The sequence below is a fragment of the Monodon monoceros genome, unplaced genomic scaffold (genome assembly GCF_005190385.1).
Source record: "Monodon monoceros isolate NGI ecotype Baffin Bay Population unplaced genomic scaffold, NGI_Narwhal_1 Super_Scaffold_10, whole genome shotgun sequence".
Taxonomy (NCBI): Eukaryota; Metazoa; Chordata; class Mammalia; order Artiodactyla; family Monodontidae; genus Monodon; species Monodon monoceros.
Genome location: NW_021703766.1, coordinates 31,505,591 through 31,528,045, shown reverse-complemented (window position 1 = coordinate 31,528,045; position 22,455 = coordinate 31,505,591). Strand labels below are relative to the sequence as shown.

At 39.9% G+C, this 22,455-nt stretch overlaps 1 protein-coding gene across 1 annotated transcript in view; it reads right to left on the bottom strand.

The window, feature by feature from the left end:
* Positions 1-864: 864 nt before the first annotated feature.
* Positions 865-22,455, bottom strand: part of TOX3 (TOX high mobility group box family member 3) — a 106,853-nt gene continuing 85,262 nt past the window's right edge. Inside the window, exons 4-7 of the mRNA XM_029237542.1 lie at positions 13,068-13,337; positions 8,758-8,985; positions 6,967-7,047; positions 865-2,821 (exon numbers count right to left, since the gene is read on the bottom strand). Coding sequence (XP_029093375.1) covers positions 2,096-2,821; positions 6,967-7,047; positions 8,758-8,985; positions 13,068-13,337 — 1,305 coding nt within the window. The 3' untranslated portion in view covers positions 865-2,095. The remainder of the gene's footprint in view (positions 2,822-6,966; positions 7,048-8,757; positions 8,986-13,067; positions 13,338-22,455) is intronic.

Genomic DNA, 22,455 nt, shown 5'->3' with positions numbered 1-22,455 from the left:
GCCCACAACATACAGTAAATATTCTTTGAAATACAACAACAACAACTTTGAGGAATCCATATTCCATTATTTTTTGAATGTCTTGCACACAGTAGCCATGGATACCACTACTCACACCCTAATTTTTTCCAGATTAGGATTCTGGTCAGGGTTAACACTTGCTGTTTTTAATTTTCATTTTATCATAAGCAGTTGAAGACTGTTGCCAGTGGTAATTTGCAATTTTTATCAAGACCTCTTCATTATAGCTTCTGACAGGACAGATGCTGTAATTAATCATGCAGGACAACTGGGGATAGTGGTCACACTGTTCTCAAGGAGGAGTCACTACAGAGCAGGAAAAGGGGGGAAGAAATGGGCACTGAAATAATTATTTTGGCTTAAGAATTAGCATTCACCATCTATTTTAACAGCAATAAAAACACAGTGCCAGCTAGTCCAAGCCCCAAATAGAAGACAAGTGCTTCTTCCTTTATACTTACCTTGCCCTTGCATCTTAACAAAATGATAATCATAAAAAATTTCTAATGGTTCTATTTCTTTTCCTTTTTTTCCCTTTTTTGGCCACACTGCGCAGCTTGCGGGATCTTAGTTCCCCGACGAGGGATCGAACCTGCGCCCTCGGCAGTGAAAGTGAGGAGTCCTAACCACTGGGCCGCCAGGGAATTCCACTAATGGTTCCATTTCTAACGGTCTATTTGTTTTTTTTACAGGCTCTGGTTTGGGGCCATGCAATCCACATTCTTGGCTATGAATCTCTTATTTCCAGTTGAAAATGGAAGAAGATGCTTGGGCTCAAACACAGGTTGGTATGGGACCTATTCCCCCCATCTTCTACATATTCAAGGAACCAAAAGTGAAATTTGACATATTTTATTTTGAAAAGTGAACAGTAGTTGCCTGGTTGTTGCATCAAAATACAGTCTGCAGTTTTTACTGAAATGTGTTTATTCTATAGCAAGATAAAAGCATTTTTGTTTTAGTTAAGCAAAATACAAACAACTTAATTGCTGCTATCATAACTCATAAAAAAGTATAAAACAGCATAAAAACACAATAAGCAACGTAGCAATGAATGGTTTATGTCACCAGTGTTTACGTTAAAGCCTTGTTTATGAAAACTTTACAACACATGATATGAAAACTTACAACTTTGAAAGAAAATATTTACATTGATTATTCAGATGCGGTGCGCCTTTTAAATATTCTACCGGTATTACATCATAATAAAAACTCTTGCTCTTTTTTTTTTTTAAATCTTAACTTTTGTAATAACTGTCTCCATTTAAGTGCATTTCCCTTTTAAAAATACAGTGTTTTTCATTTTCGAAACTTGTCACTCAAAACACAGAATATAATATTCACATTCTTTTCTTCTAATTGGAATGAATATAATGGGCTAACAGTGGTCATAGATATTGTTACAACATATACTGTGGTTTGATTTGGAGAAGTCATGGGTAAAAAGTGAAAAGGAGTCAATAATTGAAACTAATCACTTGCTTTTTTTTTTTTTTCTGGAGAGATTTAAGGAAAAAAAATAAGAGCTTTGGCAAAAGTCTGTGATTTACATTATGTTTTTCATGACAAAAAAAATGCCATCAACGATTGACGTCATACAAATGTTTGTATGAAACTGGATTTTCGTATTTCAGGTAGTTACGACTGTGCTTTTTAGTTTTAGGGCTTCGGAAGTTCCAATCGCCTTGAAGTGTTGTTTCTTCACTTCGGGAGAAATAAGGCCATTTGCTATGACTCAGAGAGGCCAGTTTATTATAATCATCAGTATGTCCCAGGATTCATTAAACGGTTTGATTCACATATTGTAGGTAGAGCCTGAATAAATAAAAAAAGGCATCACATAAAAGAGCACAGCTTTTCTTGTTTAAAAACAAAGTGGTTTAGAGTCAGCTAGAAGATGATTTTCAGCTACACTGTAGTTCTTATTGCCTATCTAATAGACACTTGAGAGGACCGCGTGATCTTTTACACATTTCTGCATAACCAACACCGACTCACGAGTTGCAGCCGCACATGGTTTACTCTCGGACGCCACTCTCCTCCAGACGCGCAAATCCGCCTGCCACGTGCGTCTTCAGAAAATACTGACCTGCGATAATACTTGAGTCTGTGTCTGAGACTGTATCTGTGACTGGTGCTGCTGAGAGGCTGGCTGGGGGCTCCCGATGGCGGGGACGGGGGACGTCATCTGGGAGGCGACGGGGGAGTGCTGCCGGGGAGAAGGCTGGGACTGGTGCTGCATGTGCTGCAGCTGCTGCAGCTGGAGATGCTGCTGCAGCTGCTGCAGCTGCTGCTGGTTGATTTGCTGCTGCAGGTGCTGCTGCTGCTGCAGGTGCTGCTGCATGTGGTGCTGAAAATGCTGCTGCTGCATCTGCTGCTGGAGCTGCTGCTGCATCTGGTGCTGCTGGAGCTGCTGCTGCTGCATCTGTTGCATCTGTTGTTGCTGCTGCTGCTGCTGCTGCTGCAGCTGCATCTGGTGCTGCTGGGTCTGCACTGAAGGGCTCACTTGGGTGGAGGACGCCGAGCCCACCATGGAGCTGATCAGCGGAGCCCCAATGTTCGATGGCATGTTGGCTGCAATGGTGACCGAAGTGACGATCTGGTTCATGGGGAGTCTCATGGTTAAGGGTTTGGGAGCGATTGACCTAGGGAGCGATTGTTGGAGAGTCTGAGGGGAGGCCGACACTGTTCCGTGCTGAGACAGCGGAGGGCTGAGAAGGAGGGAGGAGGTCAAATTGGTGGACGCCAGGGTCTGCTGAACAGAACGAATGGTCTGGGCTTCTGCTGACTCGGCAGCAGCCTGCATTTGGGGGGAGAAGGTTGGGGTATTTTTAGTATTGTAAATTGATGTCAGAAATGGCCACCATGATTCATGCTTCCCTGAACCCAAGCACTTTGTCATGTGACTTTAAAGCTCCTTCCAGAGGTGGAGTGACACCCCCCACCCTTTGAATCTGGGCTGGCCTGGCACCTTTGCTCTGGTCAACAGAATGTGATGGAAGTGAGGCTTCAAAGTCTGTCTGTCTGTGTCTGTCAGAACCTACCACCTTGTGATGACAGTCATGTGGCCCAGTTACCCACTCAAGAGCCAGCTCACTGCCAGCCAACTGCCACATAGGTGTATGAGTCCAGCACCAACCCCCTGAGGCTGACTGCACACAGACGAGCAGGACTAGCTGATCCTGCCGAGTCTTGGTTGAGATTTAAAGACCCAGCTAGTTAACTGGCACTTTCTGGGATAAATGCTTTTCAAGTCATTGGGCTTGGGGCTGGTTGTTACACAGCACTATTGTAGTAAAAGGTGACTGATACATATATTTAAGAGTAACAATTCTTTAGCATTTAAGTCTGAACTAATGTCACCAGCAAGAACCATTTTGAAAGACAACAGAGTATAGACTGCCTGAGTTCAAATCTAGCTCTACTACTCAACAACTTTGTGGCTTGGGGCAAGTTAATTCACTCATCTGTTCCTCAGTTTCCTCATCTATAAAATAGTGTTATATGGTATTCACCTTGTATAGAGGTTGTGAGAATTAAACTAACTCATATTTATTAAGCATTTAGAACAGTGCCCGGCCTACAAAAAGCACTTCGTAAATGTTAGCTATTTTCATTAATTAACAATTACTAGTACCAGAAAACAACTGTTACCAGAAAACTTCAAAGCCCTGTATATAATAATCAAAGCCATGATTATTTATAACAGTGCTCACTTGAGTATAAGAAAAACATAACTGAATTCTTTAGAGACACTAAATTGAAGTACTTTACAACTTTAGAAATATTTTTAGTTTACCAAATATTTTCAAAGATTTCCAAAATTTAGCAAAGGAGTCATACATAAAGGGAGAAAGTTCAGCACTCATGTGACTGCATAACCTGTTATAAGATAAACAAATGACCTGGGGCTCAACATGGAGAGAAACTGCCTAATATATTTTGTACTAAAAACACATAATTACCTCCACAAAAATAAATTATTTTAAATGCAACTGGGATTGGAATAATTCCTCTTAAAGACTATTTTTTCCTCTTATTCTTCATAAAATTTGGTTTTTTTGTAGGGGGTTGTGTATGGGGGGAACCTTGGTGGCATCAAGCTGCCATCCACTCTCTTTAATGATTCTGAATATTTATTTCTAGATTTTTACTACTCACATTTATAAAATCTACTATTAGAAGAAACCTGAGGAGTGACCTTACATGGAGAATCACTCAAGGTAGGAAAAGCCATGGCCGATGGCTTCTGTTTGAACACCTGATCAGTGTAAAGCTCCGTCCATCGGTGGACAGTTCTCTGGTTTTGTACAAAAGCTCAGGGGGCGCTGCATATTACTGGAGGGTCGTGTTCTGAAGCCTTTGGGTAAGAAGAAACCTGCAAATACTCATAATTATCTTTAAAAACAACCATTAAATCACCCACAAAGTAGAATACACACAGTCTTCTACATATAAACATGAACATTATTTTTATATACTCTAATATGAAAAAATTGCCAAGCCAGTCTTAAGGAAGAAACTACAAGAAAAGTCTATATTTAAACACCTGGCAATCACACCATTATGCCTATGAGATGCTTCCCTAGTGCAGAATGGAAAAGGGTGGATGGCTGTGAAGAGCTCCTGCTCGTCTGCCGGGTCTACTCCCTCATGGTTGAATATTAAGCTTCTATTAATTTTGTTGGTTGTTGTGAAGATTAAAAGTGAGAGTAGGGCTTCCCTGGTGGCGCAGTGGTTGAGAGTCCGCCTGCCGATGCAGGGGACACGGGTTCGTGCCCTGGTCCGGGAGGATCCCACATGCTGCGGAGCGGCTGGGCCCGTGAGCCATGGCCGCTGAGCCTGCGCGTCCGGAGCCTGTGCTCCGCAACGGGAGGGGCCACAACGGTGAGAGGCCCATGTACCGCAAAAAAAAAAAAAAGTGAGAGTAGGGTCACACCTTAAGGGAAAGTCCCAGGCTCTGATTGTAGAGACTTAAGTTAAATGCACATGTGATGTTTATTATTTCTAATGTTGAGGCTGAAATCTCGCTCACTTGTAACCTCACTCCTTGGATGAGTTCTTCCATCCAGGGCACAGAGATCAAGCTTAGGCTTCCCTTCCATGATGGCTCTTATATTTGAGGACCAAAATCATACTCCCCCAAATCTTTGCTTCCATGATTCTTTCAATCATTTAAGTATTATTGGATTTTCGGTCCTTACCATCATGGAGGCAGCCTGCTGGAGGGCCTTCAATTGGTCAACCACTGGGAACCAATTCTTTAGATGTGATCTAATCAATAAGCTGTACAGTCAGATGCTGCTTCCCGTGACATCACCATATTAGCAGCTATTTCACACTTTGGGTTCAGGTTGAAATTATTCTAAATTTAGACCTCAAGGACTATTTTAGTTGCCTGTCATGTCTCTGACTATAAATTTAGGGTGCTCTCAACTGCACTTACCTAATGAAAAAAACAAAACAAAAACACCCCTCCCCCAAACAATCTGGATTTATTCTTTTTAGATTCCATCCTATTGAATAGTTTTTTAGAATCAATGTAATCAATCAATCCATTTGGAAACATTTCCGAATCGGATTTTAGTATCCAGTGTAAAACGTTTAAGTTATCCCTTCTAAGTCGGTCACAGACCTGATCAGCCCAATCATGGATGCTATTTCCAGAACGCCTTTTGAGTTACTGGCTCTTGGCTTAAATCCATGTATGATCAATTATTCATGCTCTAATGCACAAAGATCACCTACACCTGCTTCTAGGTAAATGAATGAATAAACGATCCACGCAAGAAGTACATGCACATTGTTACTCTATTCATGTCACTGTCTAATTAGCCATCAAGTACACCTCAATTCTTAACATCTGTGGCCCACACATTCTACCAATGTGCAAATCCCCATCCAGAATAGGTATATCTCTCAATGTGCACCTTCCAGAGTCTCAGAAAAAACTTTTGCTATGGACCTGATGAATGTTTTCTCTTTCTAATGAGGTGGGAAGAGTCCTAAGAGCTATACCTACGAGGTATGGGAGTACCTCTCTTGATCTGGTTCTGAGCAGCTGGCAACGGTGGATCTTACAATTCCGGTGAAGACGAGAAAAGAGGGCTAAACCCTTTTTAAATGGCTCTGCCGGCAACACTGACCATGCCCTGAGGCCCTATGTGGTACTCTGAGGCATCAACAATGACAATGAAATGGAATCTCTGCTTGCCAGGGGAAATACATCAGGAGCAAAAACATTAGTTCACATTATCCTCCCCAAAGCCTCTCTAAATTCTAGAAAGGCTAAGGACAAAGTTAATTAAATGTTAAAAATATAAGGTAACAGCTCATGCTTCTTTTGGATCAAGGTAATAGTAATCCAGAGTGACATTTGCTTTGGACTACTGTTGCATTTTATAATACATCAGGGCCCAGTGTATATTCTATGTATAATACATGTATACATGTCTTTTTTAAAGTACTTGGAGTATAATTTTATTTTAAATAATCATGAGGCTTATGTATTTATATGATGTGGAACAGTTTGGTCAAAAACGCAACATCCTCTATTATATTATATCCTCTACAATGCAACCATTGAAGAATTTATAATCTGATGTCCAAAAATGCCTAACATACTTCTCAGTTTAAATAGAGGACATTAACACAGATCTCAGTCCCCGATGGGAAGAAAGGGGCTGTTTGAAATCTGTCTAAATAGCTTCAACATACATATATAGAGATCAGTGACTCCTGGAAACAATTTGGATTCATCAGCTTGAATGAACACTTATTTTCCATGCCATCCTTGGGGTGATCTCTAATGGGAACAAATAAGTTTATGAGTTGTTCGAGATGTTTTTTTTTTTTTAATCAACTCGAAGAGGAGTTGCATTTATGATTTCAATGCTCCAGGGCTCCTAACTCTCTCAGAGACTGGCCGCCCCTGTCTGGGTTTACCTTAGAAACGAGGCTGGCCCTATATGCAGCCAGGGCCTTCAGGTATTCTTTTTTGGCGGCTTCCGTTTTCCTTTTATAGACCTATTAAAAGACCACAATTAGCATCACCTTTAGCACACACATTCTCAGCCATAAAATAACTGCTGGGCAAATTACGTCGCAACAGAACTCACATAAAAAGTTGGTCTCCCTGGCTTTGATTTTTAAATGTAGAAACACACACACAGATATTAAAACAAAATGAAACCCTGCCACCCCCACTGGGGCACAACTCTGACGTTTACTACGGCAAACAGAAAAAGATTTCCGGTTGCAGCATAGAATTCATGAGAGTAACAGCTAAGGGCCTTCTGTTCGGGCAGTAAATAAGGTAACAAGGATGAAATTCGCGGCAAATGGTTTAAATTATAGAAAGTTAAGGAACTTCTCCATCCATGTCTTCTTTCCCTCACACCCATTTCTAAGCTGAAACAAACCAGAGGATGAAAAACCAACAATAATAGGGAAAGTGTGTGAAGACAGAAGAGATAAGATGGAGGCCTTTCAACCTGGGTTTTCTTTTGGAGAAAAAACAAGAAAAATCAGAGATAGTGAAAGATGAAAGATTTCCATTAGTGAGACCAGTGAGTTACATAAATATATTCCAGTATATTAAACCTCATTTGGGCTTCCTTTTCTTAAACTGTGGTGTCTGATGGCTGGCTGTTACACCAAAGTGCAACTATCCTTTTCTCCAGAATTTAAAAGTTAGATGCAGCAGTTTGCCAGCCCCCTTAGGATTACATTTCTAGGGTAGAAAATCAGTCTGCCGCATAGAGCATGAAGCTCAGTGCCAACAAACAGGCAGATTCTACAGCTGCACCATCCCAAGGTAACCAGTTGGTAGGGATGAGGAGGAAGGAAGAAAGAAAGAAAGAAAGAGAGAGAGAGAGAGAGAGAGAGAGAAAGAGAGAGAGAGAGGGAGGGAGGGAGGGAGGGAGGAAGGGAGGGAGGGAGGGAGGAAGGAAGGGAGGAAGGAAGGAAGGAAGGAAGGAAGAAAGAAAGAAAGAAAAAGAAAATCAAGGGTTTTCCACTCCTTATTCCTGAAACAATTATTCTGGTTTATTACTAATAGGGGTCTATTCTTGTGAGGATATGGAAAATCAACGCCCATGAATGGTCACTGGAGCTTCATGCAAGGAGCCAGGGGAGGACTGAGCCCCAAGGAAACCATTCTTCTCTCCATTTGTGTGGAGGACTTGCACGGGGGAAGATGGGAAGCTGGACCTTAAGGAAGTGTCTCCCACCAGCATGGCTAATCTCTCAATGCCTCTCATACAGCCACGCTTTCAAATGAACTTGGAATAAAATTTCAAATGCCCGATGACAATAATGAGACACGCAGAGTCAGCTTCAAAGTTTGGAAACCCCCCAGGAGAGCACAAGAGTTCAGAAAGATGATCAAAAAAAAGGCAAGCAGGATGGACCTAATCCCTTTGTAGTGCCTTTTTTTAACAAAGGGGGGAAAATTCCACATTATTTAAAATGAAAAGATTATCATCAAAAGTTTATGCTTGCAGGATACTGCCTGGATCTCCTCCAACTCTCTTCTGGATGGGTTCTGAACACACACCCTTAAGGGAACTGAGAAATCCATATAACTGCAGAGTGGTTTGGATTTATGTGTTTGTGTTTTTTAATTCCATAGCTTAGACAGGCTTTCATGAGAAGCAATCATATTAAGTGGATGTATTCACTCAGAAAAGGTGTAAAGAATAATCTTGCAATGACCATGATGGACCTTTGCCTCACCTGCTTTTGTTCTTCTCCAAGGCTGTCCCACATAGATGCTACGATTTTTGAGACCTCTCCAAAGGTTGCATTAGGGTTTTGACCTTTAATTGCAGCCTGTGTGTCTCTGAAAAACAGGGCATATGCTGACACTGGCTTCTGTGGCTCATTGGGATCTTTCTTTTTCTTTTTCTTTGGAGTCTTGGGCTTCTTGCCAGAATCTGGAGCAGCTCTTTTCTCTCCAATGGCCTGCAAAGCAGGAAGAAAATTCACTGCCTAGAATGTACTTGCAGACAATGCAGAAAGACTTACTCAGGTCCCCAATCGTTCTTTTAAAGTTTTGTTAAACATCAACAGATGAATCACCACCAAGTGTGGGGGAGGGGTAAGTTTGCTTAGAGTTAACTGGACAGCAGAGATTAGCATTTAGAACATTGATTAATGAGACCCAGAAGTATCTTCAATACATTCGCAACATATGTTCTAAATAGCAATTATGAATAATGAAAAACAGAACGCTCTGTACCGAGTAATGCCATATATATATATATGGGCTACACATGTACCCATAAACAAAATATTTTACATTTTCAAAGGTTTTAGAAGTAAACCTAAATACTATTCAGGATGTTGATCATATTCAGATATTTTATATCAGGTCCCTTAGCCATAGAGGCATACCATATGTATGATCGGTCTGAATTGATTTTTTTGAGGCTTGGTCTTTTATTTTACCAGAATATTACTTTGCTAATGGTCTCCGGAAACTCAAATGGAAATTAGCTCTAATCCCTAAGCTTGCACAATAAGGGAAAGGTCACTTTTATTTTCTAAAACAATAAAAACGTCCTGAAGAATAGGATAACAAGAAATGTAAAAATGTCAAAACTCTAAGTAGAGCTAGAAAGGAAATGGATACTCTTCATAAAATTAAAAACCTGTGAAAGAGCAGCAACAGTAGATACTTAAAATCACCAAGGCTAAAAAGAAGACTAATAAGGCGATGTTTATTATTACATATAGTAAGTAACCCTGCCCACAAGAATACTGGCCTAGAGACGCTCACACATATTCACAATGAACTCTGAAACTGAAACCATAGAGATGATATGGGTACAGTTCCCCACATTTATATACCACTGAGCTCCAGTACTCACCTGCTACCATCATCTAATTTCAACAGTCATATAACATACTCATCAGAGAAGCAGGGGAAATGATTTATCAACCTTGTTTTATCTCCCCCTAGATTATGATATGACTATATTGGAGATAATTTTGCCGTTAACTTCATCAAGAATGCTGAAGTGTTTGACAGAATCTGTTTTAAAAGCCAGCCTTGGGCAAGATCAACAGAGATAGATTCAAGTAGTAACAGATTGGCTTTTAATGGCCTTGAGTCTTGAATCTTAATTCAAATTTTCCAAGAGTATCATTACTTTCTGAAAGAGGGTCATTGGGAACTTAATCCAATTACTAGCATTCTTAGGGAGGAAACGGATAAGTAACTTTTCTTTGAGAGCTCTGAACCCTCAAGGTGTTAGGAAACCAAGAGCCTACTTGTTGGTGGGCCTGTTGTTTGTACTGAGTGATAACCACACCCATACTTTATACCAGTAGTTTATGCACTCAGTAGGTGTTAAGCTAGATCTCACCTCTCCTCCAAAATGCCATCTTTCATAACTCACACGATTAATTCAATAAAATTCTGTAGACCTCATAGTCTTTTTTCTAAATCCTCAGAATAAGTGCAACTTGTTTAATCTAGTTAATGAATCTGAACTTGCAAGGAGTCAGATGTCTGTTCAGTTAGAGCTTCAATTGGAGCCAAGTTTTCCTTCAATGAAAAAATATTACGTAAGCCACATGAAAAAAAATATATACACAGATTTTTCTGAGTCAAACAACTCTATTCTTTTCTTGGAAGAGAATTTGGCACTGTTTCCGCCAACAGTACCCTGACCAATGGCAAGATGAAAGTTATTTCCAGTAAAGCTTTTTCTAAATAAGAAGAGTTCTATTTCATTCTTTGTGAAACAACATTCAAGTGTTGACAACCTTTGACGTCTTTCTTGGACAACCATGACTTGCCTTAATCATCATTAGCTTTTAAGAATAAACCCAAAATGAAGAACCTCACAGTGTAAATAAAAGCTCAGAATTAATTCTCCCAAAGAAACTTTTGCATAGTTGACTCAAAGGGCTGTGAAAAAATGGAGAAATAGCTTTACCCAAAAGACATAATCAACAATAACGTTAATCTTCCTTTTTCAGCTAAGTTGCTTAAGAGATATACTGGATTCCTTGTCTTTACACAAAACCTAGACCCTGGCTTAAAATGGAACAAGCTAAGAGTCACATGAAAGGCTCTCTTTAGAGGTGACAATTTCAGATTGATACAGAGGTAATTATTAAGATCAGTAGAAATGTGAGACAAATGAAAGGACTCCATTTGAATTGTGTAATAGCCAGTTATAACTCAGCTGTATCTTATACACATCCCTTGAGTTTCTTTATTACTTTCCACTTCATCCCACTGAAGTCCTTGTGAGTGTGAACACAGACTGCTAAGTGCATTTCCCCACCTTGTGTCCAGTGGGGAGTTAACATAATGGGATAGACCAAGTCCTCTTTCTTAAAATCCCTGCAACATTTCTCCTCTCTTCAGCTAACCTCCCTCCTCTTTTCATCACCCACAATCTTTTCTAGCTCCTCTTCTTCCATCTCTATTTAAACGTAAATGATGCTCAAGGTAAAAATAAGTGATGCTCAATGTTCTGGCCTTGTCTCGCTCCTTGTGCACTCTGAGAAATCCTGATTACTTCTATGTGCTCACATCTACGTGCAGATGGTCCCCAAATCTATAGCTCCATCTCCAACAGACTGAGTTCTAGACTCACATGGAAGCAACTCAAATTCAACCCCTACCATGTCAAACTCTCATCTTCCCCGTGGGGAAAAAAAATAACACTCCTCTCTTCCTAGGTTGAGCCTCTCCATTTACTGATAGCTACGCTGGCTCTCAAACTAAAACCCAGTGTATCTTTTATTCCTTCAAATTCCAGGGGATCACCAAACCTTAATAGATGATTCTTTCTCTTGAATGTCTCACTAAACTGGTACCTCCTGTCCATGCCTTCCTTTGCTAAAATAAAAGCAAACACTTCATAACAAAAGGACGTTTTAATTGAGTTCCTTCTCTCTGGTCCCTCTCTTTATAACACATTCTATATACAGCCCAAGTTATCTTTCTAAAGCATAAATTTGCTTATGCCATTCCTCTATGCAAATAATTAATCAGCTCTCAACTACCAACGGGGGAAAGGCTACCACATTTCAGCCATTTCTTTCTTCAACTCATTTCTTTCTTCCCCCATGTCACACTGCTCATGATACCCATAAATGGACATGTAATTTCATTGCTCTTTCTACCAGAATGCTGGCCTCTGTCTTCTGCCTCACAAACTTTTATGTATCCTCTTAGAGCTAATTCAAACATCACCTTCTCAATAAAGGCTTCCTCGAATCACTCTCCTGGGCAGAATCGATGACCATCTCAGCACACCAAATACATCAATTATACCTCTAATCACATCTGGGGCTAGTTTTAAACATTGCTATTTGTTCCCAGCGGGAAGTCCCAGGGGCAATAACTCTCTTAGAAATCTTTGTATCACCAGAACACAGTAAAACGCCAAGCACAGAGTAAGTGTACCACACATAATTCATAAATGAGGAACGAGTGATTGTGTACCTACAAGCAAGTTCAGTGAAACAGAATACTTTTCTAGGCATTCAGAAAAGTCGTACCTGCAACTAAGTTTTTACTTCACACTGTGCGTATTTGAATCACGTGTCATTTCCCTGACAAAAGCAAAGATGTAAAACGATTGGAACTCACTACGTGATAAACCTCATCAAAGGTGCAAGACTGTCCAATGGGCCGGCAGTTCAGCCAACTAACCAGATGAAACTTGCCTACCTGGACATTAACTTAGAACCAGAGCCGTTCAGAACTTCTGGAAAGTCTAGTGCAAGCCTTCCCTTTTGCTGATTTAGGAAAATTAAGCCTACAAGAGTTAAGCGACTTACTCAATGCCTTACAACTAACAGGAGAAGCCAGATCTTCCAATTTTCAGTTGAATACACTTTCCACAGAAAATAAGTAAATATAAAAGAGTGAAGAAAAAAAATTAAACCACCATAAATTCAAATGCTACTCCAAATCCATGAAGCAAAAGAAGGTACTACTGTGAATGAAATTCAAAGACACGCGCATGGGGTGATTCCCAGTTCTCTGGTAGGTTATATACTAAAGGCAATTAACTCACTCTGTTGGATTCATCAGCATCCTCTTCATTGATGGAGCTAGAAGGGGAGGGAGTCGCCGATTTGCTCGCTGGAGGTGAAGGAGACGTGTGGGGCACACTGGCACCTCCCAAATTCAACCCCAACTGGGCGCTGAGCTGAGACTGGTTGATGGTGGTGAGCTGGGCAGGAGGCATGATCCCAGAGCGAGCAGCATCCGTCATGTGGATGATGGACCTCATGATCAGGGAGGGATCCTGACGGTATTGTGAAACTTGGGTGTGGCTCTGATCCTAAAGGGGCAACAGCAAGGGGGGGAATTCTTAGTTTTCCCAAACATCAATGAGCTTACAGGGGTTGGGAACGAAATGGGGAAAGGGGATCCAAAGGTACCAACTGTCAGTTACAAACTAAGTCCATCATAAGGATGTAATACACAGCGTGGTGGCTGTAGGTCACGGGACTGTATTGCATATTGGAAAGCTGCTAAGAAAGCAGATCATAAAAGTCCTCTTCGCAATAAAAAAAAACACCTTTTTTGTAACTGTATGATGACAAATGTTAACTAGACTTACTGTGGTGATAATTTCGCAATATATACAAATATCCGATCATTACATTGTACACCTGAAACTAATATAATATTAGATGTCAATTATACCTCAATTAAAAAAAAAACAATGAACTTATAATGTCAGCAGTTCCTTAGATAGGTTTGACTTGTAATTTTGATAGATCTGACTTATCTCAGGATAGCTATTAATTGTCTAGTTATGCACCAGAGAACTATCACTGGATGACTTAACTAAGTGATAACAAAACACTACCAGCAAAGGGAAGAGAAACAGCCACCTCTTGCTTCATACTGAGGAAACTGATGACAAGGAAAGGGTGGAAACAGAGGTCTAACCCTTTCAGGCTCACCAGTTGGTTTGCCATCCTTCTCCTGCACAGTTCTGGTTCTACTATCCTTTCCCCAGCTCTGCAAAAGGGGAGAATCAGTTCTCTATTTTATCCTCCCAGGCATGCATATGCCATATAGAGAGGATGGGCTAGAGAAGCACCGAGCAAGCATCTGTTTGCTTCAGGGCACCCTCTCTGTAAAACCCTCTGTGGTTAACCAGAGGGTCATTCCAATTCTGAATTACATTGTCAATGACATTTGGAAGTCATTCCATGTCCTCAGGATTGGATATCACGTTTTTCATCTTAAACCTGCTTTGTTTTCTTCTGTTCAACCCATCTGATTTAATGTACTAATGAATTTTTAAAAATATGTATAAGGAGGAGGTAAAGACAATCAGAATTAGCTTCTCTGAGAGTTACTGCTGTCACTTCAAATGTAGCCTTCTCTGTATTGGGCAGTCATGTAAAAGGCTTTAGAGTTGCTGCTTCTTCTTCTTTTAATTCCAAAGAATCAAAAAATGAAGACATGCTTTTCAAATGACTTACTTTAAGACTTGTCATTTAGAGTGAGTCTGTGATTTTCTTGAAACCAAATTCTCCTGACTCACAGTGACCCAGAATCTAATTTTATACGCAAGCCTATGAATTCCTCTTTTGAATCTTTCTGATAAGGCTTATTTTGCTCTTTAAAGAAACAAATGAATTGTAACTTGGAGCGTTTGATTTCTTGATATTAAATATTATAATGCCACTAAATAAGAAGCCAGAGCTATCAGTAGGAAACTAGTTGAATCAATCATGATCGACCATACTACAAAGTATTATGAAGCTTTTTAAAATAATGAGTTAGATTTATGTGTATTGACCTAGAGAAATGATTCTCAATTTTGGCTCTAATGACATTTTGGACCAGATAATTCTTTGCTGTGGGAGCTGTCCTTTGCATTGCAGGGTGTTAACAGTAACCTTGGCCTCCACCTACTAGATGCCAGTAGCAACCTCCCTCCCCTCACCAGTCATGACAATCAAAAATGTCTCCAGACATTGCCCCCTGGAGGGCAAAACTGCTCCCAGTTCTAGAAAACCACTAATCTAGAGTGATATGCAAGATATAGCAAGTGAAAAAGCAAGTTGCAAAAGAGTACAGACCCTTTTTGTTTAAAAAAAAAGTGTATAAACAATGGTTACATTATATCGGATTGGATTGGAGGGGCAAGGAGGGAAGCATCTTAACTTTTTCCATTTAACAAAACAAAAGAAGCAAAAACTAAAACACTCTAGTTAGGAAAAACTAAAAAGAAGAGACACAAGTAGTTAAAAAAGTCTGTAGCTAATTGCTAGGGTTTAATATTAAACATATAAATTTTCCACTCTTTAATGATTCTGAGTTATCAAATTCCTGTGGAATCCTGGAGAAATGTGTCACTCATATCAGAAGAACCCCAACTCTTCTTTGTCTCACTGACAATATCCTCTTCCACTACTCCTAAAATATTACCTTCTCCGGGCAGGCATCCTTCTGCAGACTTGTATGGCAAAAGTGGATTTTACGCTATCAGTTTGTCCTAATTTCTTTTTATTAGCATTCTTCACACATTTAGCTATTTCTCTTCAAAAATCTGAGCTGACTGTCCACTCTTCCGCATTCTTTTAAAGTTCCACCATTTCTTGCTTACGTCACTTCCAGCCCCCGATTCCTGGGATTTAAGCTATCTTATTCTTTTCTTTTTATTGTTTTTTAACATCTTTATTGGATTATAATTGCTTTACAAGGGTGTGTTAGTTACTGCTGTATAACAAAGTGAATCAGCTATACGTATACCTATATCCCCATATCCCCCCCTCTTGCATCTCCCTCCCACCCTCCCTATCCCACCCCTCTAGGTGGTCACAAAGCACCGAGCTGATCTCCCTGTGCTATGCGGCTGCTTCCCACTAGCTATCTATTTTACATTTGGTAGTGTATATATGTCCATGGCACTCTCACTTCATCCCAGCTTACCCTTCCCACTCCCCGTATCCTCAAGTCCATTCTCTACATCTGCGTCTTTATTCCTGACCTGTCCCTAGGTTCTTCAGAACCATTTTTTTTTCTTTTTTTAGATTCCATGTATATGTGTTAGCATATGGTATTTGTTTTTCTCTTTCTGACTTACTTCACTCTGTATGACAGGCTTTAGGTCCATCCACCTCACTACAAATAACTCAATTTCTTTTCTTTTTATGGCTGAGTAATATTCCATTGTAGATATTTGCCACATCTTCTTTATCCATTCATCTGTCGATGGACACTTAGGTTGCATCCATGTCCTGGCTATTGTAAATAGAGCTGCAATGAACATTTTGGTACATGACTCTTTTTGAATTATGGTTTTCTCAGGGTATATGCCCAGTAGTGGGATTGCTGGGTCGTATGGCAGTTCTATTTTTAGTTTTTTAAGGAACCTCCACACTGTTCTCCATAGTGGCTATATCAATTTACATTCCCACCAACAGTGCAAGAGGGTTCTCTTTTCTCCACACCCTCTCCAGCATTTATTGTTTGTAGATTTTTTTGATGATGGCCATTCTGACTGGTGTGAGGTGATACCTCATTGTAGCTTTGATTTGCATTTCTCTAATGATCAGTGATGTTGAGCATCCTTTCATGTGTTTGTTGGCAGTCTGCATGTCTTCTTTGGAGAAATGTCTATTTAGGTCTTCTGCCCATCTTTGGATTGGGTTTTTGGGTTATTTTTGATATTGAGCTGCATGAGCTTAAGCTATCTTATTCTTAATTTTAGTCTCCAAATACATCTTTCAGAAGGCTTTTTAAAAGTCCTTTCAGACTTCTTTAAATCTAAGTATTTTAAAATATCTACAGGCCACTCTAGAGTATTTTAATTCTGACTGAATAATAATAAATTAGTTAACTGGCATGGCCATGAAATATGAGGATACGACTTACACAGTTTTCTCATTAACTGAGGAGTCACTTTGTTTTCTTTACTTCTATGCCCATGAACATCAGCACGTATAGGTACTTGACTGATGCATCCCAGACCTACAGTATTTCAGAGGAATCTCATGGTCACACAGAAGGCCAAGGAGTTAGTTTTCTTGGCTTTATCAGCTCTTCCTGAATTCCACCTGCAATTTATGCCTTTATGATGGACCTGGTTGCCTGAGAGTTCCTGTTGACAAACAGCCAAGGTTCACAAACAAGGAACATTGACTGTATATTTACTTGGGGCCAGGATTTGTGCTAAGCTTAATATGCATTTTCCAATTCAATCCTCTAACTTTCTGAATTAGATACTATTATACCTATTCTTGGCTAAGAGTGATTCCCTAGGCTACTGAGCTAGCTGGTGACTGCTTGATGGAGAAACTGTGCTCTAGGGAGCCATGGTGCCACTACAGTGGAAGCACGTACTGGCGGAAAGAGAGAAGAATGGGGCTCTGAGTTCTGCACTGCCACCATCCATCCCCCTTTAAAAAAAGCAACTCAGTTTTCGTTTGCTTTATAAATTGAGATTCCTCACAACATTTCACCAAGAAAAAATGGGTTTTCCTGAAGCAGGGACAGTGTGAAAACCACTCCTGAACCATACTGGTGGTGGGGCTAAGGTCTTGCCAAAACTTAGAGCCATCTACATGGTCTTCAGATCCAAAAAATGCTGGCGCACCTTTTCTAATCTCCCACAGGACCATACACCAAGGACCGTTAAAATATTGTCAAGTAACCTCTGAACCACATAATCAATGCATCAAATTGTGCTAGCATTTACCACGGTACACAGCTCTCCAATAATAACTTCCTATATGTAAGGATTACAGTATAAGATTAATGGTGAAAGTTATCTCTTTAGAGAGTCAAGTTCCTTTAGGGCCACCAATTATTAACAACTTCCTTGGGGAAGCTGACGATCCTGAAAATCTCCAATCATTTTCTATTTAAAAAAAAAGGTAACCTTTAAAAGACACTTCCTTGGATCTTAGGATTTCTACCTAAAAAGAAAAAGATGTCAGCTCAGTTGAAAAGTGTTTATTGAGCACTTACTATGTGCCAGGCCAGATATCTTTGAAAACTAGAAAATTACCATATGATTCTTTTAAACATGACTCTAATTTAGAAGGGACTGATGAATTTACTATAACAAAGTGTAAGCAAGAATAATTTATATATACTCCTCCAAAATAGTTCACCATTTTTCCTAGTAGTACTGACATGAGAAGAAAATGTATAACCATGGATATAGCTCTAAGAAATTTAATGCATTTTTGAGACTTCCCTGGTGGTACGGTGGTTAAGAATCCGCCTACCAATGCAGGGGACACAGGTTCAAGCCCTGGTCTGGGAAGATCCCACATGCTGCGAAGCAACTAAGCCCATGTGCCACAACTACTGAGCCTGCACTCTAGAGCCCGCGAGCCACAACTACTGAGCCCACATGCCACAACCACTGAAGCCCATGTGCCTAGAGTCCGTGCTCCACAACAGGAGAAGCCACCGCAATGAGAAGCCCATGCACCCCAACGAAGAGTAGCCCCCGCTTGCCGCAACTAGAGAAAGCCCGCGCGGCAACAAGACCCAACGCAGCCAAAAATAAATAAACAAAAATTTAAAAAAGATATTACACAGATATAGACTGTATTTCCCCACACTGTACATTAAAAAAAAGAAATTTAATGCATTTTTGTAAATCATTACGTTTCACTTATTAAAATTAAGGCTTGAAATATTTACCAATGATCACTGAAAGGCAAAGCAACTAGTGGGTTATAAGAGATTGCTATTAGCACATCCAACAATAAGGACTGAATGCTGGTAGCTTCTTCAACTCCTTTCACAATTATGTTTCATGTGGAGAGTTTACTTGTATCACTTCCTAAACTGTTCATCATTTGGAAACAACTCATTCTCTCTTCTTATCTCACTCTGTCTTCTAATTGATAATATTAGATAAGAGTTTCTCAACCTCTGCAGTATTGACATTTTGGTCTGGGTAATTCTTTGTTGGGAGAACGCATCATATTCTTTGTTTACAATGCACCTTGAGCATTGTAAATGCTTAACAGCATCTCTGGTCTCTACCCACTAGGTGCCAGTAGCCTCCCCTGCCCCACAGGTTGTGACAACCATATGTCTCCAGACATTGGCAAATGTCCCCTGATGGGCAAAATCCCCCCCTTTCCTGTTTGAGAATGACTTTATTAGACAAATATAATGGAAATCATCTTCTTGAGGGGGGGGAGGAGGGAGTGTCCAAAGATTAGGTTCTGTCTGTGAAAACAGAACACATGTGCATAAACAAGATTCAAACTGTGATACTGTGAAAAAAATAAGCTAGACAAAAAAAAATTATTCTGGGGAGGGTAGCTACATTTGATTAAGTCAGCAAGAAAGGCCTCTCCAAGATGACTTTTGAGCTGATACCTAAAGAATGAGGAGAAGCTAATCAGGAAATGAGGAAAAAGTATGTTCCCGGCAGAGGGAAGAGCATATGCAAAGTCTGAGGTGGGAGAGGGCTTGGCACTCTTGAGAAATGGAAAGGAGACCCGCAGAGGTGGGAGCCGGGTAGGCAAGGTAAACAGCGAAATGCAATGGGATCGGAGAGATGGGAATGGGCCAGATCATGCAAGGTGGGGAAATCAGGGGATGCTTCCTTGCAGAGGTGACCCACTGGGCTGAGGTGTAAAGGAAGAGAAGAAGCTAACTGAGCTAGAAAAGAGGGAAGAGCATCGTATGCAGAGAAGAAGAACTTGTACAAAGTCACATAGCATAAGGAAGCGCATCACGGATAAGTAAGGGAGAGGTCAGCGTTACTGGCCAGGGAAAGTGAGGCTCGCTGTGAAGCTGGAGAGGCAAGTAATGGCCAAAAGTAACAGGCCTTGTAATCCATCCTAGATTTTATTCACGATGTAGAAGGATGCCACTCAAAGTTTAAAGGCTTGGTACCTATCCAGTGATGTTACTCATTCCAATAAGTATTAACTGATCAGGGGACTTCCCTGGTGGTCCAGTGGTTACGACTCTGCCTTCCAGTGCAGGGGGTGCGGGTTCCATCCCTGGTCGGGGAGCTAAGATCCCAGATGCTTTGCGGCCAAAACACCAAAACATAAAACAGAAGCAGTATTGTAACAAATTCAATTAAAACTTTAAAAATGGTCCACATCAAAAAAAAAAAATCTTAAAAAAAATACTATCAACGGACAAAGGATTAATCTCCAAATTATATAAACAGCTCATTCAGCTCAATATTAAAAAAACAAACAACCCAATCCAAAAATGGGCAGAAGACCTAAACAGACATTTCTCCAAAGAAGACATGCAGGTGGCCAAGAAGCACATGAAAAGCTGCTCAACATCACTAATTATTAGAGAAATGTAAATGAAAACTACCATGAGGTATCACCTCACACCAGTTAGAATGGGCATCATCAGAAAATCTACAAACAACAAATACTGGAGAGGATGTGGAGAAAAGGGAACCCTATTGCACTGTTGGTGGGAATGTAAATTGATACAACCGCTGTGGAGAACAGTATGCAGGCTCCTTAAAAAACTAAAAATAGAATTACCCTATGACCCAGCAATCCCACTACTGGGCATATACCCAGGGGAAACCATAATTCAAAAAGACACATGCACCCCAATGTTCACTGCAGCACTATTTACAATAGCCAGGTCATGGAAGCAACCTAAATGCCCATCAACAGACGAACGGATAAAGAAGATGTGGTACATATATACAATGGAATATTTCTCAGCCATAAAAAGGAACGAAATTGGGTCATTTGTAGAGATGTGGATGGACCTAGAGACTGTCATACAGAGTGAAGTATGTCAGAAAGAGAAAAACGGATATCGTATATTAACGCATATATGTGGAACCTAGAAAAATGGTACAGATGAACTGGTTTGCAGGGCAGAAATAGAGACACAGATGTAGAGAACAAACGTACAGACACCAAGGGGGGAAAGTGGCAGGGGCTGGGGGTTGTGGTGTGATGAATTGGGCGATTGGGATTGACATGTATACACTAATACGTATAAAATAGATAACTAATAAGAACCTGCTGTGCAAAAAATAAATAAAATAAAATTCAAAAAAGAAAGTATTAACTGATCATACTTCATGGGCATCCATCAATTGTGGACAACTTGGATTTAATTATAAATAGTATAAATATATAGCCTAACACCTCAACTTATGTTTTGAAGAGTACTCAAGGATTAGTTTTTGCAGTCAGAAAGGTCATTCAGAATGGGCAGGCCATGGACTTCTAACAGGAAGCACATTGCCTTCTATCTATAAGTACAGTTCAACGAAGCCTTTGCGCAACAATGCCTTGATGGTTGTCCATGTCTTGGTAGGGGGAGTGCTCAGCTGAGGCTTGCTTCTCTCTCTACCTGATGAAAGAGCCTCTTTGTCCTTTGTTTTTTTAAAACAGGAAACCAAGGAACAGTGAATTTGGGGTAGAGGTCCCCCGTTTTCTTAAATTGCCTGAAATCCAGTCTATTATTGAACGTTAATCATTTGAGTGAATGGTTAAATCTGAATAATTTTATATTAAAAAGGAAACTTTACATCACTAGCATAAATTAAAAACTGGAATCACCATAATCAATGGAATGCCAGATAAATACTAAGTAAAGGAAATACTGAATAATTCCATTACAGTCCATCTAAATATGCAGAACTGCCTAAGGCTCTGAGCCAGAGTTCTGCTCTCTTTTTTAAAAAGGATGAAAGAGAGATGTGAAAGACTCATTAGCCCCAAACTGAGACTTCCTTCTTGACTTAAGATTGAAAGAGAACGGAAAGGTGAAAAAACGTCCCTACTGTGTAAATCACCGTGTTATATTACCATGTCCATACTTCATATAAAATATGTGGGGTTTGGGGGGATGGGAATGGTTTGCTCTTATTTCTTTAGCCAAGAAAACTCTCCCTCCTCTACATATTCAAATCTTTTTCACTCCTACTTTCCGGGCCTGTCCCTCCATGAAGTCCTCTCAGAATGAATTTTCCTTTCCTTCCCATGCCTGGAATTTATCTTTGTGATGCATACTTGGTGATACATAATCACACATCCTCCTGTTTTGCGTTTTTGTTTCTTTTACAAATGTTAAGATGTAAGCTTTAGAATAGATTTTTAAATTTTAAGTACCACACCTTATTCTATTTTATCTATTGATATTTTTACTCCGTTCAATGATGCTTACTTCCATCTGAGTTGATTTTATCACAAAGGATTTTTAAAAATCTAACATGCAAATGTATTTAATGCACCTTCCATCTACATTTACAAGTAAATATTCTCTGTAACAATGTAATATCAGATTCTTATAATAAAGGGTAACATCTAATTAAGAAGCAAATAACCCAAATATATTAGAAAGTGCGATTAAATACATTTTCACTATGTGGTTTTTTAATCAATATTTCTTGAGAAATGGAGTAATTAATTATCAGTAATAAAAACTGCTTTGTATTAATAAATATCAGAAAACTACAA